Source organism: Hypanus sabinus, chromosome 16, assembly GCF_030144855.1.
Source record: "Hypanus sabinus isolate sHypSab1 chromosome 16, sHypSab1.hap1, whole genome shotgun sequence".
NCBI lineage: Eukaryota > Metazoa > Chordata > Chondrichthyes > Myliobatiformes > Dasyatidae > Hypanus > Hypanus sabinus.
The window spans coordinates 76,354,687-76,370,583 of record NC_082721.1 but is presented as its reverse complement, the minus strand read 5'-3'; the positions used below and the strand labels follow the sequence as shown (position 1 = coordinate 76,370,583).

At 42.7% G+C, this 15,897-nt stretch overlaps 1 protein-coding gene across 1 annotated transcript in view; it reads left to right on the top strand.

The window, feature by feature from the left end:
* The first annotated feature begins 17 nt into the window (after positions 1–17).
* tecrb (trans-2,3-enoyl-CoA reductase b) overlaps positions 18–15,897 on the top strand; it is an 80,032-nt gene continuing 64,152 nt past the window's right edge. Inside the window, exon 1 of the mRNA XM_059992173.1 lies at positions 18–135. Within this exon, the coding sequence (XP_059848156.1) occupies positions 121–135 (15 nt within the window). The 5' untranslated portion in view covers positions 18–120. The remainder of the gene's footprint in view (positions 136–15,897) is intronic.

Below are 15,897 nucleotides of genomic sequence, written 5' to 3'. Positions count from 1 at the left end.
GCAGCGATTGGTCGATAGACTAGAAACGGAAGCCGATCCCCATGCTGTCACGTGATTGATCTGAAAACCGAAGGTCGTTCGGTGGTTTGGAGCTTGAGGAAGTGGTTCGTTATCGGCGCCATGAAACATTATGAGGTGAGGTAGAGGCCAGGCGTCATCCCTGTGCAAGGGCAGTTGGATGGTGACAGCGGGCGAACGTTGTCCGTGTTGTGAGATGGACACGTTATTGTCAGGCGTGGTGAAAGCTGCCACCTGAAAGCTCTTTATGCCGTGCAGGCGCACGCGCTGTTTGCCTGGCGACGTGTTTACGCATGCGTAGTTCACACTTTACCGATACTGCGCATGTGTCTTACACGCGCGAGTGATAAGTCTGGTGTCTGATAGGGAAGGTACCCCAGAGATGTTAAGTGATTCTCATTCTACCAAAAAAAATTTACTTCATGGTCATTTGAAACGAACTTTACGTTTATGTAGTCTGTAGTCATTCAAAGGCAGAAGTTTGACCCTGCTTGTTCTTGCAGCAGAACCAGGCACTGCAGTTGTCTATTCATGTCTTGTGTACACTGTTGCAACGGGATCCTACCACCAAACAGCCCCTTACCTCTCCCCACCACACTCTGCTTTCCGCAAAGATCGCTACTTTCGTGAATTCCGTGCCTGTTTGTCCCTTCCCACTGATATCCCACCCGGCACGTTTCCCTACAAGCGGCAGAAATGCTACATTACACCTGCCCATTCATTTCCTCCATTCAGGGGCCCCAAACAGGCCTTCCAGGTGAGGCAACACTTCACCTTCGAAACTGTTGGGGACGTCAGTTGTATCTGGTGTTCCCAGTGTGGCTGTGCTACATTGTTGAGACCCGAAGTAAATAGGGGGACTGCTTTTTCGTGCACCTCTGCTCCATCAGCCAAAAGTGGAATTTCCAGGTAGCAAAATATTTTCATTCCCCTCACCATTCCTATTCTGACATGTCAGTCGATGGCCTCCACTTTTGTTACAATGAGGCCACTCTCAGGGTGGAGGTGCAACACCTCATGTTCTCTGGAGGTAGCCTCCAACCTGGTGGCACAAATATCCGTTTATCTTTCCAGTATTTTCCCTTACCACCTTCCCCTCTTCTATTCTCCTCTCTAGCCTCTTACCTCTTCTTACCTGCCTAACAACTCCCCCTTGTGCCCCTCTTTCTTTTCCTTTCTCCTATGGTCCATTCTTCTCTCCTATCAGATTCCTCCTTCTCCACGCTTTACCTTTCAGTCTTCAGCCATCACCACCTATCTAGCCCTCCTTCCCCACCCTCCACTTTTTTTTTCTGTGTCTTCTCCCTTCCTTTCAAATCATGAAGGGTCTTGGTGCAAAAGGTTGATTAGTTTATTCATTTCCATAGATGCCGAATTTTTGTGTGTGTTACTATCAACAAATGCTTGATTTATAATGGGGAAAAAAAGTATTGTTGGAAGTACATGCAGTTCTGAGCTTGACTTTGAAATGACAGTTAATTTCTCGGGTGAATGACCTCTTATATGGAACTCTTCTCCGTTCTGACAGTAAGATGATCATAATCTACCAGGTCCACTCCTGCAACTAACTTTAATGTACTTTCATTGAAATTGAAATATCTTTATTGTCATTGCATAGTACAATTTGTCATGCAGTGAAAATGAGTTTGCATTTCTTGTACTCAATGCTATGAAACAACAAATAAAATAAATAAACAGTAAATAAGATCAAGTAACCAGCCAGTACAAGCAATGTCCAGCAGTACAAAAGCGCAACTCAGATGCATGATAGCCATAAAACCAGTATTAAAAGTAGCAATATAACTAATTTATGGATGATGCTTGATCGATTGGTTCAGAGCAATTATAGCTCTGGGGAAAAAGCAATTTTTCAGTCTGGAAGTGTGGGCACAGAAAATCTTATAATGTCTGCCAGATGGAAGAAGTTCAGACAGATGATTGCGTGGGTGTGTATTGTCCTTACAGATGCTTGTAGCTTTCCTTAGGCAGTGTGAGCTGTAGGTGTCCTCCAGGGCTGGGAGCTCCGATGATCATCTGTGCGCTAGTGATGACCGCTGAAGTGCTTTCCTATCAGCTGCTATACAAGTGAGCTACCACACAGAGATGCAGTATGTTAAGATGCTCGCTATGGTGCAGCGGTAAAAGGTCACCAGCATCTGTTCAGGTAGACCAGCTTTCTTCAGCGTCCTGAGGGAAAACCAGCGTTGCTGTGCTTACTTAACTATTGTTGTCTTGTTTCTATATGAAGTACATTCTGTTCTTCCAGTTTTATTGGTGTATCTTTCATACTGATGCCTGGGGTTAGAGGTCTGCTCTGGATGAAATTCAAGTCTTAACTAACTGATCACAGCCAATGCAAATCCAGTCTGAGCTCACTGTCAAGAGATTCAGTTGTTGTTCAGCGCAAACATCAGAATGGGGAAGAAATTTTTTTGACTGTGGAATGATTGTTAACGGCAGAGAGGGTGGTTTGAGTATCTCAGAAACTGCTGTCCTCATGGGCTTTAAACGCACAACAGTCTCTAGAGCTTACAGAGAATGGTGTGAGAAAAAACATCCAGTGAGCAGTTCTGTTGGTGAAATGCTTTGTTAATGAGAGAGATCAGAGGAGAATGGTTCAAGCTGACAGGAAGGCGCCAGTAACTCAGATAACCGCATATTATAATAGTGGTGCGCAACTCTGAATGCACAACACATTGAGCCTTGAAGTGAATGGGTTACAGCAGCTGAAGACCACAAATAGACACTCAGTGGGAACTTTCTTAGGTACAGGAGGTAAAATGGTCACTGAGTACAGAAACAGTTTGAAAGAGAAATATGCAGCTACATCTGTAGAGAAATAACTGGGTTTGTTCCGTGGAATGACTAAACTCACTGTTGAATCCTGAGGGTTAATGTGCGCAGACCATGGATGCTATTGCTTGAGCTTACATTGGGCATCATTAGGACAATATAAGAAGCTGAATGTAGCTTTGTCAGTGAGATGCAGCTTAATTGGGACAGGAGGCTGTTGCTAAACTGTTTCTAATTAGCATCAATAGTCCTTAGACACTACGCTGTGCACAGAGTGAATAGTTTTTAGATGACATCAGTTGCATGTGCTTGTGCTTTTTTTTTAAAAAAACAGTGCTTTCATCACTGATTGTTAGTGAGAAATATGCAGCAAGACAGTTCAGAACTGTTGTTCACTGTGGTTTCAAGCATTCACGCTTGGAGATGCCAGGAACAGCCAGGAGTGAAAATAAAACAATTTCACTACTTTGTCAAGTTAGGTATTATGAAGAACTTGGAGGTATCAACAATCATCTTGAATGTTGCAATGAAAATGAAGATTTGGAGGATGCAATCACCAAAAACATTATGTTTGTTTTATCATGTACCATAATTCTTTCTGTATTTTAATTTTAGCATCCTGTCACAGACCTCATTCGTTCTTTCCTCCCCTGGCTTTCTCTCTGTGGTCATTGACAACTTCTCCTCCCTCATCCAACCTTATCAAAAAGTAACATTGTTTTGTTTTGTTGTACTTTAATTTTGTACTCCAAGAAGATGTATAATATTCAAAATTAATTTGTGGCTTGTGTAGTGGATCATTGAGTGTTCTCTGGAATTTTCTGCCCTCCTGTGAGCTGTGGAGGCTAGATCATCATCGGTATTTGAGGGGGCGGTAGGTAAAATTTTTGAAAGATCAGGGAATTTAGTGTTCTATGGATCTGGCACAAGGGAGGAGCTGAGGCCTGAAGCATATCATCTACAATCTCATTGAATGGTGGGGCAGATTTGAGGGGCTGAATGGTCTGCTCCTGCTCTTATTCTCTTGTGAGAATTAAATGATATAATGTAGTCACCAGAAATGCTTGAGGAATTTATGAGCATCAATGGAGGGGAATAAATAGTCAACATTTTGGGTTGAGAAAAATAAGAATGTGGGGTGATGGTAAGGAGTGCAAACTGGTAGATGATGGGTAAAACCATCTTGACCTGAAACATTGTTTATTTCTGTCATGCCTTGGTTAAGATTTCTACTACTATGCTGTAGGTATTCCACCTTTGAAACCTTTAATTACTTCGTGATAGTGCCCACTAATAGGAACATTCAATTGACACTGGTAGAAAGCTCATCTTAATTACTGAGGCACAGTGGAAACCTGACTTTAATGGAGTCTGAAGTAGCCTTGGTGAAGATGTTTTGCTGTTCAATTAGTAAATGCTGGGCATGGAGCAGTTTCCTCACTGGGAGAATGGGCAAAGGAATGACAGGTGGAGTATACTGTTGGGAAGTGTATGGTCTTACACTTTGCTAAAAGGAATAAAGGCTAGGCTATTTTCTAAATAAGAATAAAATTCAGAAATTAGAGGTGCAAATGAACATGTAGTCCATGTGCAGGATTTGCTAAAGGTTAACTTGCAGGTTGAGATGGTGGCAAATGCAACGGTAGACACTACAGGAGCCTCCGCTCCCACACCAACAGGCTCAGGAAGAGCTTTTTCTCTGAGGCTGTGACCCTGCTGAACTTCACATCACAGCACTAAGCAATATTGCACCCATATTGTACTGTCTCAGTACTTTTATATTTGTATGCCTTAACGCTTTTTATTTGCAGTTATTTTGTAAACTAACACTGTTCTTTTGCACCTCTGGTTAGATGATAATTGCATTTCATGGCTTTGTATCTGTACTCGGCACAATGACAGTAAAGTTGAATCTAATCTAATCTAACAAAATAAAAGAGTCCTTAAAGTGAGGTAATTGGTGGCAGGAACATCTCAGTAGATGAGTAGATGTGTGTAGTTATCCTCTTTTGTTCAAGAACCTGATGATTGAGGGATAGTAACTGTTCTTGAACCTGGTGGTATGACTCCTGAGGCACTTGTACCTTCTACCTGATGGCAGCAGCGAGACAAGAGCTTGGTCTGGGTGGCGAGGATCTTAAATGAGGGACATTGCTTTTCTACAGCATTGTTTCACATAGATGTGCTCAATGGTTGGGAGGGTTTTATCCATGATGTACTGGGCCAAATGCACTACCTTTTGTGGGAATTTCCGCTCGAAGGCATTGCTGTTCCTATACCAGACTGTAATGCAGCCAGTTGGCACACTTTTACCACACACCTATGGAAGTTTGTCAAGGTTTTTGATGTCATGCTGAATCTCAACAGATTCCTAAGAAAGTAGAGATGCTGTTGTGCTTTCTTTGCATTTACATTTATATGATGTGTCCAGGACGGGTCCTCCGAGATAGTGACACTCAGGAATTTAAAGTTACTGATCCTCTCCACCTCTGATTCTCTGATGGGTACTGGCTCATGACCCTGGTTCCCTTCTCCAAGAAATCATTAGTTTCTTTGGTCTCAGTCCGCATTTGAAGTATTTCAAGCTGTTTTGGGCCCCTTATCTAAGAAAAGATGTGCTGGCACTGGAGAGGTTCATTCGCGAGAATGATTACAGGAATGGAGGGGTTAATAAAAGAGGAGCGCTTGATGCTCTGGGCCTGTACTCGCTGGAGTTTAAAAGAATGAGGGGGGATCTCATTGAAACATACTGAATATTGAAAGGCATACATTCCTGTTGTAGGAAAGTCTCGGACCAGAAGGCCCAGCCTTGGAATAAAGGGACATCCTTTTAGTACAGAGACGAGGAGGGATTATTTTAATCAGAAGTTTATGAATCTGTGGAATTCCTTGCCACAGACAGTGTGGATGCCAAGTCGTTGAGTATATTTAAAGCTGATAGGTTCTGGATTAGTCAGGGTGTCAGATGTTATGGAGAAATGGAGGCAATTGGGTTTGAGAGGAAAAATAAATTATGTTGGAATGGCGGAGCAGATTCAATGGGCTGAATGGCCTAATTCTGCTCCTCTGTCTTCTGATCTTATGGTGTTGTATTTACATCTGATAATCACACAAGTTTGTGCCTGTGCCACCTTTAGAAAAAGTTACCCAATTAGTTTTGCAGATGTTTCTATTTCAAATATTTATCTAATCCCACTTTTGTTTCAACTCCTACCACACTTTCTGATCGTGCATTCCAGACTGTAACAACCAGTTGCATAAAACCTTTCCCACTACTTTTGCTGATTTTCACACATTGACATCTCTGGATGGGTGTGTTGCCAACTGAGTAATGGTTGACATTAAATTTTTAGTAAATTATCAGGAATGTGCAGGGAGCTGCTCCATACAATGGTACAAGACATTATATCTACACGCTCTGGCCCCGTAAAGCCTGTCTTGAATCTGATTATTATGAGATTTTATATTGTAATTTATGTGGGAAAAGTAGTTGCATTCCAATCACTCTCTCAGGGCCACTGCTTTATGATGTAATGCTTAACTCTGTTGGCTTTCTGGAGGAAAGGATATAATTCAAAAGAGCAGCATCAGGATTGTAGTCATGAAACACTTCTGCATCCAGAGTGTGGTGAGATGCTTTGGTTTATCGCAGCATCAGTTAAATTTCCAGCAGCAGAGGGGTTTGGCTGGAGTGAAGAGAGGATGGTCAAGGTGACAGCTGCAGCTGGAAAATCTGTAACCACATAGCTCTTGTAACCAGGGTTCGATCCTAATGTCCGGACCCATCGATGTGGAGTATGCATATTCCCAGTGTGACTGCATGGATTTCTCTTGGGTTGTCTGATTTCTTTCGTCATCCCAAAGCCATGAAGGTTGAAAGATTAGCTATAGCTTTCCATGAGTGAGTAGATGAATGAAAGTTGATGGAACTGTGGAAAGAGTCAAATAGATTAGGGTATGACTAGTCAAAATGGGTTTCGGCCCGAAACGTCGTCAATACCTCCTCCCATAGATGCTGTCTGGCCTGCTGAGTTCTGCCAGCATTTTGTGTTTTTATTTATTTCCAGCATCTGCAGATTCACTCGTGTTGACTAGGTACAGGAGTGTCTGTACATAAGGTCATTGACAAGAAATGATAAACTAGCAGTAATGATAGGGAGTGTGGTGGGGTTGGTTAGTAGGTGGAGGTGCTGATCAGCCTTACTGCTTGAAGAAAATAACTGTTTTTGAGTGTAGTGGTGTTGGTGTGGATGTTCCATAACCGCCTTCCTGCTGGGAGTAGGACTACCCATTGTAAAACCTTCTTGTTCACTGCAGTGCAGTTTCCGTACCATGCAGTGATGCACTTTGTAAGGATGCTCTATACTGCACATCTGTCGGGGACTTGGGAACATGAGTATAGACGTGCATAGTCCAGCTCTCTTCAGCTTCATCAGAAAGCAGAGGTGTTGATGAGATCTCTTGATTGTGTAGATGGTGTTCTGGGACCATGGTAGAGTAAGTGATAATGAACTGAAGCACTTTTTTCTTGAGGATAATGGAAATGACGATGATTAAATATTTCAGTAGGAACTAGGGTAGAAACTTGCAGGGAAATGTATGGGCTTGATGGGCTGAATGGCTCCCTATACCATAACCATTCTGAATCTGATATAGGGCTGATTGACAGCTTTGGAAAGGAACCATGAGACAGCCTTAGTTTTTTGGATTTGATTATTGTGTTTATCTTCCAAGTGTGCTTGTAGACTTTAAATTGTGCTGAAAGTGGACAATGCCTTTGCTCCTAATTTAAAACACATGGAAGTTTCCAGAAAGTGTCAAGAAGTTTCCTTGGAAAGAACAATATTTACCTCGGAAATTTCAGGAATGTCAGAAGCAGTTTGGCAAGGAGCAGGGAGAGATTAAGTATTAAAACAAAAGAAATCAAACTTGGAAGCTGTTACCACTACTGGTTACAAGATCAGTCTCTGAATATTATTTGGACAGATTAGACATCTAACATGAGAGGGTTAAATGTGAGAGGGTGAATTGACAAGGTAGTTGAAGTGGCAGGGTGAAGCTAAGAACTTGATGAGATGATGGCCAAGGAAGGATCAATTGGCTTATCGAGCCCGCCCCCACATTATGATGGCCATAGCATCCAAAACCATCCTCTCCATCCCTCATTGCAAGCATGTGATCTCTGGGATGGCGCGATGGACAAACAAGCCATTACTTCGGAAAAAAAAATACCCAAAGTCACAAAAACAGGTCCAGGAAATTATGTGGACAGAAAGATATTTATGAACAAGTGTGCTTTCTCCACTACCCTGTCGACCCCAGTTAGTCACACTACTCAGTTGACTGATGAGGTAGGTAACACATCACTTGGTAGGAAGAGCAAGGAAGGTAGGCTAACTGGCACTATTTTAAATTTAGAGTAAAAATCACCCTGCTGGAGGAACTTGTGGGTGGGTGGGGGGTGGGCATCATCTCTAGATGTGTTTTGGTTCAAGACATTTCTACAGGGCTGTCAGTCTCGATGAAGGAGTGTCCGCTTGAAGAGCGAACTATCCAGTTTGCTCCGCAGAAGTTCCCTGATCCACGGAATTCCTACAGCAGTGTTTTTTTTTGCTTCAGATTCCAGCATTTTCAGCCTACTGTATCACCATTTTGGATTTGGTGTAGATCTTTTAGTATCTGGAGTGCAGCAACCTATATAAAGCCCTGGGGATATGCCCCACTGGAATTGTTCATCATGCTTTGGCAGGCTTCAGAGGAGGTGCAGGTGTAGTTAATGAAAATCAGATTTAAGTTGAACTTTTGACTAAACAAGGTGTATTTGATTACTTTTACCCTGAAAAGATTTCATAGAGGATTCAAAGTACATTTATTGTCAAAGAAAGTATAAATTATTCAACCTTGAGATTTGTTTGTTTACAGTCACAAAGCAGAAACCTGAAAGAACCCAGTAAAAAAATAAAAATAAAAGACCAACACCTGATGTGCAAGAGAAAGGGGGAGAAAACACAAATCATGCAAACCATTGAAGCAAGCAACATTCTGGACTAAATTGAGCCCTCAGGTCTGAACCCCAGAGTAGGCCAAAAGCCTATTAGTAGCCACAGAGCACAGCATAGCCTCAGCACCATGGAAAAAGGAGTGACCATCGTGGAGAGTGAGCGAAGTCAACTCTTGCCTCTGATCTAGGCTGGCATTAAAATTGTCTAAACAGTGATCGTACCTCACACTAGGACCCAGCCGCTGTGAAGAGCTCGGGCCTAGACCACAGTGCCTGGAGTGATCCAGCCTCACACCTGAGCCAGTTGTACAGACATTAAATCCCCTCTGCCCTGGCCCCAACTTCTCCTCTTGGCTTCCAGAGCCATCCAGTCTCACAGCTGGGCCAGTTGTATCAGCATCAGAACTCCTCTGCCCTGGCTTTGACTTCTCCTCTCGGCACCCAGAGTGATCCAGCCTCGCACCCAAACCAGTTGTACAGACATTAAATCTCCTCTGCCACAGCCCCGACTTCTCCTCTCCGAATGGCTCACTCCGTCTGCATTGATTCTGCAATACACAAGCTCAGCTCATCCCCCGAACTTGTCTCGCCATCACTTGCCCCTCACTGTTTGTGGTGATAATTTATCACAATTTATGTTAGAAAACGGTTTTTATGATTTTTTTCAGTCGTATTTCTTGCCATTTGAACAATTTAATAACTTGCCGCACACTTTCAATAGAAGTATCTAAATTTCAAAATTAATTACAAAAAAATAAGCAGCCACAGATTTAAAATGTTGGACAAACCAGTCAGATTATCCTATTAAGAGAAATTGGGCAGTTTGGGTTGGTATTTTTGGAGGTTAGAAGAATGAAAGGTGACATTTCAAACATAGAAGGTCCTAATGGGGATTTGACAGGGTAGATTTTGAGAAGCTTTTACTAACGGAGGAGTCACAAGCAAGGAGACATAGTTACAAAATAAGGGGTTGGCCATTTAAAACAAACATGTAGTAATTTCTTCTGAGGGTAGTTATTGTTATTCCTCTCCATGCCTTGTGGATTATTGCTGGCAACCTTGCCATTTCTTTAGCACTTTGTGTGTTTTTATTTACGAGGCTGGGTTGCTAGCTTGACACTCAACCCAGCATGGATGGAAAGCGTGCAAGGAACTGGTCGGATTCAAACCCGGGACCACTTGCCTCGAAGTCCAGTGTTGATGCCACTTCTGCATCAGCTGGCATACTCTGGAATTTTTCACCCCCAAAAGTGGTGGGGGCCTGATCGTTAGAGAAATTTAAGGTAGAGATAGATAAATATTTGAAGGTTCAAGGAATTGGGTGCTACAGGGAACTGGCACAGAAGTGGAGCTGGAGTAAGATAATTTTAGTTTTATTTTTTATTTTAGCGATACGGTGCAGAGCACGCCCTTCTGGTCCTTCGAGCCATGCTGCCCCTGACAATACTGATTAACCCTAATTTAATCACGAGACAATTTATAATGACTAATTAACCTACCCAATATGTCTTTGGACTGAGGGAGGAAACGGGAACACACGGGGAAAACCCATGCATTCTCTGTGGAGGACATACATCCTTACAGATAGCGCTGGAATTGAAATCTGAACTCCTGAATGCTAGCTCAACACCAAATCCAGCATAGGTGGAAAGCGTGAAAGGGGCACCCTGAGCTGTAGTACCATCATGCTAACTGTTACGCTACCATGGCGCCCATCATGTTGAATGGTGAGGCAAGCTTGAGGGGTTAGTTTACCTCCTGCTTCAAAGTAAATTTATTATCAAAGTATATGTACCTTGCCATATACAACCCTAAGATTCATTTTTTTGTGGGCATTGACAGTAAGTACAAGAAACGCCACAGTAGTGTAGAGGTTTCGTTATTCCTTTTTTGTGCCCTGTGGTGCATTGGGTGGTGCTTTTTTTTTTGCAATTTCCATGGCACTTGTCTGTTTTTTACGAAGCTGAGTTGCTAACTCAGCAGAGATGGAAAGCATGCAGTGAGTTTCAAACCCCGGACTATTTGCATCAAAATCTGGTGCTGGTGCCACTGCACCACCGGTTGGCTGGCACAGTGGTTGCAGCTTGGCATGTTGCAGTTCAGAGTTCAATCCTGGCATTCTCTGTAAGGAGTCTGTACCTTCTCCCTGTGGTGTGTGTGGGTCCTTTAGTTCCTCCCACAGTCCAGAGACATACCAGGGAGGCTCATTGGTGATTGGAAATTGTCCCATGATTAAGTTGAGGTTAAATTGGAATTGTTGGGCGGTGTGGCTCGGAGTGCCTGAAGGACCTATACTGTGCTGAATCTGTAAACAAATAATCAATAAACATGATTGAATCAATGAAAGATGGTCCCAAATAGGATAGTCAAACTTTTGGATGAATGGGAAAGATGCAGGACCGAAGCTAATTGAACTGGTCTTTGAAAAAGCTGTCCTAAATCCCTCTGCTATATTGAAACAGCAATTCAGAAATTTGATTAGGATTTAACTATCTGCAATTTTCTTAGAGCTTTTGAATCGTTGCCCTAGGTGGCTACATGCCTAATTTAGTTGTGTAAATCAGGATTCCAACACATCAATGGGTCCCCAGTCTCACTGTAAGAGTAAAAAGCAGATAATCACTAGGTAAGGCCATAAAGCTGTTGAATTATGACATTCTGTTCTTTATCTGCCCGTATGTTGCTCTAGACTCCCACTGATCTGATTGATTTGTTGGTCCTTTGAGTGGCCTAGTCATCTGCTCCATTTGTATCAGCTCAACCCCTCAGTGATGGTCAACGTTGGGAAATGATACCAGAGTCAGCACTTGTGCATACCCAGAACCACAGTGCATACAGTAGCATAACAATTTAAACTATTTTAACAGTGGCATAGTGCTGCCTCTCTGCTCCAGTGACCCAGGTTCAATCCTGACCTCAGGTGCTGTCTGTGTGGAGTTTGAATGCTTTCATCTGTGATTGTGTGACTTTCCCCTGGGTGCTTCAGATCCCAAGGATGTATGGGTTGGTAGGTTAAATTGCCCTTTACGTGTGATAGAATAGGGAGAGGGTGGGGTAGTTGTAGATCTCTGGAAGCAGTCTCGTCAACCCAACTAATCCATGATGACCAGGATGCCATATTTGACCTATATCCCTCTAAGTATCAGCTAGTTCAGTGGTGTTGTAGCAACAACCTTGAACTCAACATCAGTAAGACCAAAGAATTGATTGTGGACTTCAGAAAGGGTAAGAACAGGGAACATACACCAGTCTCCGTGGAGAGATCAGAAATGGAGAGAGTGAGCAATTTCAAGTTCCTGGGTGTCAACAGTTCTGAGGATCTATTCTGGGCCCACCATCGATGCAGCTACAAAGTAGACATGACAATGGCTGTAATCTATGGGGAGTTAGAGGAGATTTGGTGTGTCACTGAAGACACTCACAGATTTCTGTGGATATACCATGGTGAGCATTCTAACTGGCTACATCGCTGGTATGGGAGTGTGGGGGAGGGGAGAGGTGCTATTGCACAGGATCAAAATAAGCTACAAAGAGTTGTAAACTTAGCTCCATCATGGGCACTAGCTTCTGTAAGATCCAGGACATCTTCAAGAAGTAATTTTTCCAAAGAGGTGTCATCCATCATTAAGGACCCCCATCACCCAGGCCATGCCCTGTTCTCATTGCTACCATCAGGAAGGAGGTACAGAAGCCTGAAGGGACATACTCAATGATTCAGGAACAGTTTCTTCCCCTCTGCCATCTGATTTTTGAATGGACATTGAAGTCATAACCACTACCTCATTATTTTATTTCTGCTCTATTTATTTAATTTTACTATATTTTTATATAATTTACTGTAATTCACAGTTTTTTTCTCTATTATTTATTGCATTATACTGCTGCCACAAAGACAACAAATTTCGCAACATATGTGTTGGGAAAAAATTGTCTCTCAGGTCCTTATTAAATCTCTCCCCTCTCATCTTAAACTTGTGCCCTCAGTTCTTGATGTCCCAACCCTGCATAAAACATTGCATTCACCCTATCTAGACCCCCCTGGTTTTATACACTTCTATAAGATCTCTCAGTATCTCACACAGCAAGAACTAAAGTCCTTGCCTGCCCAGTTACCCCCATCTTACCTGTTGATGAGAATATGGAGTAAATAAAACATGGAGTCAAGCAACACATGCAAAATGCTGGAGGAACTCTGCAGGGCATGCAGCATCTATGGAACCGAGGAAACAGTTGACATTTCCGACTGAGACCCTTCATCAGGAAGGACTTAACACAGGATTAGTGTGGTTAATGTTGGTGTGGCACATTTCTATGCTATGATTATTTAAGCACAACACTGTTACTGCTGTGTCAGGGCATGTATTAAATAATTGCACAGTGTTGAGTGTCCAAAGGTTAACACATCTATATTTCAGGCCACACACCTAATCTACAGCTGAGTAACTGAGTTACGATAAGCTATAAAAATTTGCACTTAAGCCTTCAAATATTTGGGATCTTTTTATAGAGTATCAGATGTCAGCTGTGCTTAAAAGGATCACATTTTTGTAATGGTTCAAGCTCCATTCCAGAGACTTGAGTATGTAATTCACCCTGGTGCTCCAGTGCAATGCTGAGAGGACACACTGAATCCTGTAGTAGGAAGTTAAAATGTTTTGATGCAGACTGTATCATTGGTGCTGTTCTTCAATGTGCCACCAGGTGGGGGTATTGCATTGATCAGAACATCCTCATTGATAATGAAAATACTTAATTATTTTTACAAATTCACTGAAAAAATATTCCTTCTGAAAATTAAATCAACCATTAGAAACCCTGATGATGAAATGTGGATTCATTATTTTAAACTGGGTCTTTTACATATATGCAAGAAGATAGACAGAACCTTAGTTTAATATGTCATTGAAATGACAGTGCTTCCAATACTGTAACAATCCCTTGGATTATCACCAGGATTATGGATAATTATAAGCAAGCACTCACGAAACTGCATGATGCCGTCTGTAAACAGGAAACGGCCCATCCTGACACATTTAAAATTATAGTCAGTGACTTCAACCAGGCCTGTTTGAAAAAAACACTGCCTAATTACAGTATCACTAGCACATAACCCATTGCACCAGAGGTCCCAGCACATTAGACCACCACTATACTACAACAAGGAATGCCTATTATTCCTTCCAGAGATTGCATTTTGGTAAGTCAGATCACTTGGCTGTACTCCTGCCACTTGCATACAGACACAGAGCCTAAAGAGCAAGGCTGCAGAGATCAAGACAACCAAGGGGTGGTCGCGAGAGGCTAAGAAAAGGTTTCAGGATTACCTAGAGTCAGTGGACTGGGCCATGTTCAAGAATTCATCTGAAAACCTGAATGACTACAGCAGATCATTACAGACTTTAATAAAACAGCTGTGGATGAGTGTGTCTCTACAAAATCATTCAGGGTTTTCCCAATCAGAAGCCCTGATGAACAATGAAATCTGAAACTTGCTGAGAGTCAGATCAGATGCACTTAAGTCTGGAGATCAAGAATACTGGTACAGGTATGATCTATGGAAAGCCATCTCTCAGGCAAAGTGGAGATTCCGGACTAGACTGGAATCAACAAGGGATGCTCGACAGCTGTGGCAGAATTCGAATGCCATAACCTCCTACAAAGTTAAATCTGCAACATAGGGACAGCAGACCTTCATTTCCAGATGAGCTCAATGTCTTTTATGCTCACTTTGACTACCAGAGTAGGGAGGAACCATCGCGCATCCCCATGTCTCCCAATGAGCCTTTGGTCTCGGTGTCTGAAGATGACATGCGAGCTGCCATCAAGGGAGTGAATCCAAGGAAAGCATTTGGTCCAGACGGAGTACCTGGCTGATTACTGAAGACCTATGCTGACTGACTGGTGTATTCACAGATACCTTTAACCTCTCGCTCTGGCAGTGTGTGGTACCTGCCTGCTTCAAGTAGGCTTCAATCGTAGTGGTGCCAAAGAAGAGTGTGGTAACCTGTCTTAAATGACTATTGTCTATTGGCACTTACCTCCACAGGTATGAAGTGTTTTGAGAGGCTGGTGTTGAAGCACATCAGCTCCTGTTTGAATGGTGACTCGGGAGTCGCTCCAATTCGCCTACCGAAGCAACAGGTATACAGCGGATACTATCTCATTGGTTCTTCACACAACTCTGGAACATCTGGACAGTAAAGGTGCATACATCAGGATGCTCTTTATCAATTACAGCTCGGCATTTAACACCACTATCCCTCAAAACTAATCAATAAACTGCAAGACCTGGACCTCAATTCCCCCTTGTGCAATTGGATCCTGGATTTCCTCACTTTTAGACCCCAGTCAGTTTGGATTGGCAAAATCATCTCCTCCACAATCTCCTCAGCGATGTGTACTTAGCCTCTGCTCTACTCGCTTTACACCTATGATTGTGTGGCCAAGTACAACTCCAACACCGTATACAAGTTTGCTGATGACACCACGGTTGTGGGCTGTATCAAAGGGGCTGATGAATCAACATACAGGAGGGAGACTGAAAACATAAAAGTGCCTCAACTTCTTCAAAGGTCGGTGGAGTTTCAGCGTGTTATCAAAAACCTTGGCAAACTTCTATAGATGAGCAAATCTATGGATCAGCAAATTTGCTGACGGTGCAAAGATTGGAGGTGTAGTGGACAGTGAGGAAGGTTTTTCAAAACTTGCAGAGGGATTTGGACCATCTGGAAAAATGGGCTGAAAAATGGCAGATGGAGTTTAATAGAGACAAGTGTGGAGGACTTCCGGTGGCTGTAGTGGAGTAGGTTGCAGTAGCTAAGTGCTCCGAAACTATTCACTTACTTTGCTGTTTAAACCTATCTCAGTGAGAGCACCATGAGTAGAAAACACTCTAGAAAAGAGGCTACTGTAGAGACTTTGGCTGAAATGTCTCAACAAATGTCAGAGAGACTCGAAAAATTGGATAAACTGGATGACTTAGAATCCAAGTTTGACTTGTTACAGAATTCCTTCGACCTGGTTAAATCTGAACTGAAAACGCTTAATCGGAAACTTGGAAGTACACAGCAGACTGTGAATGACCA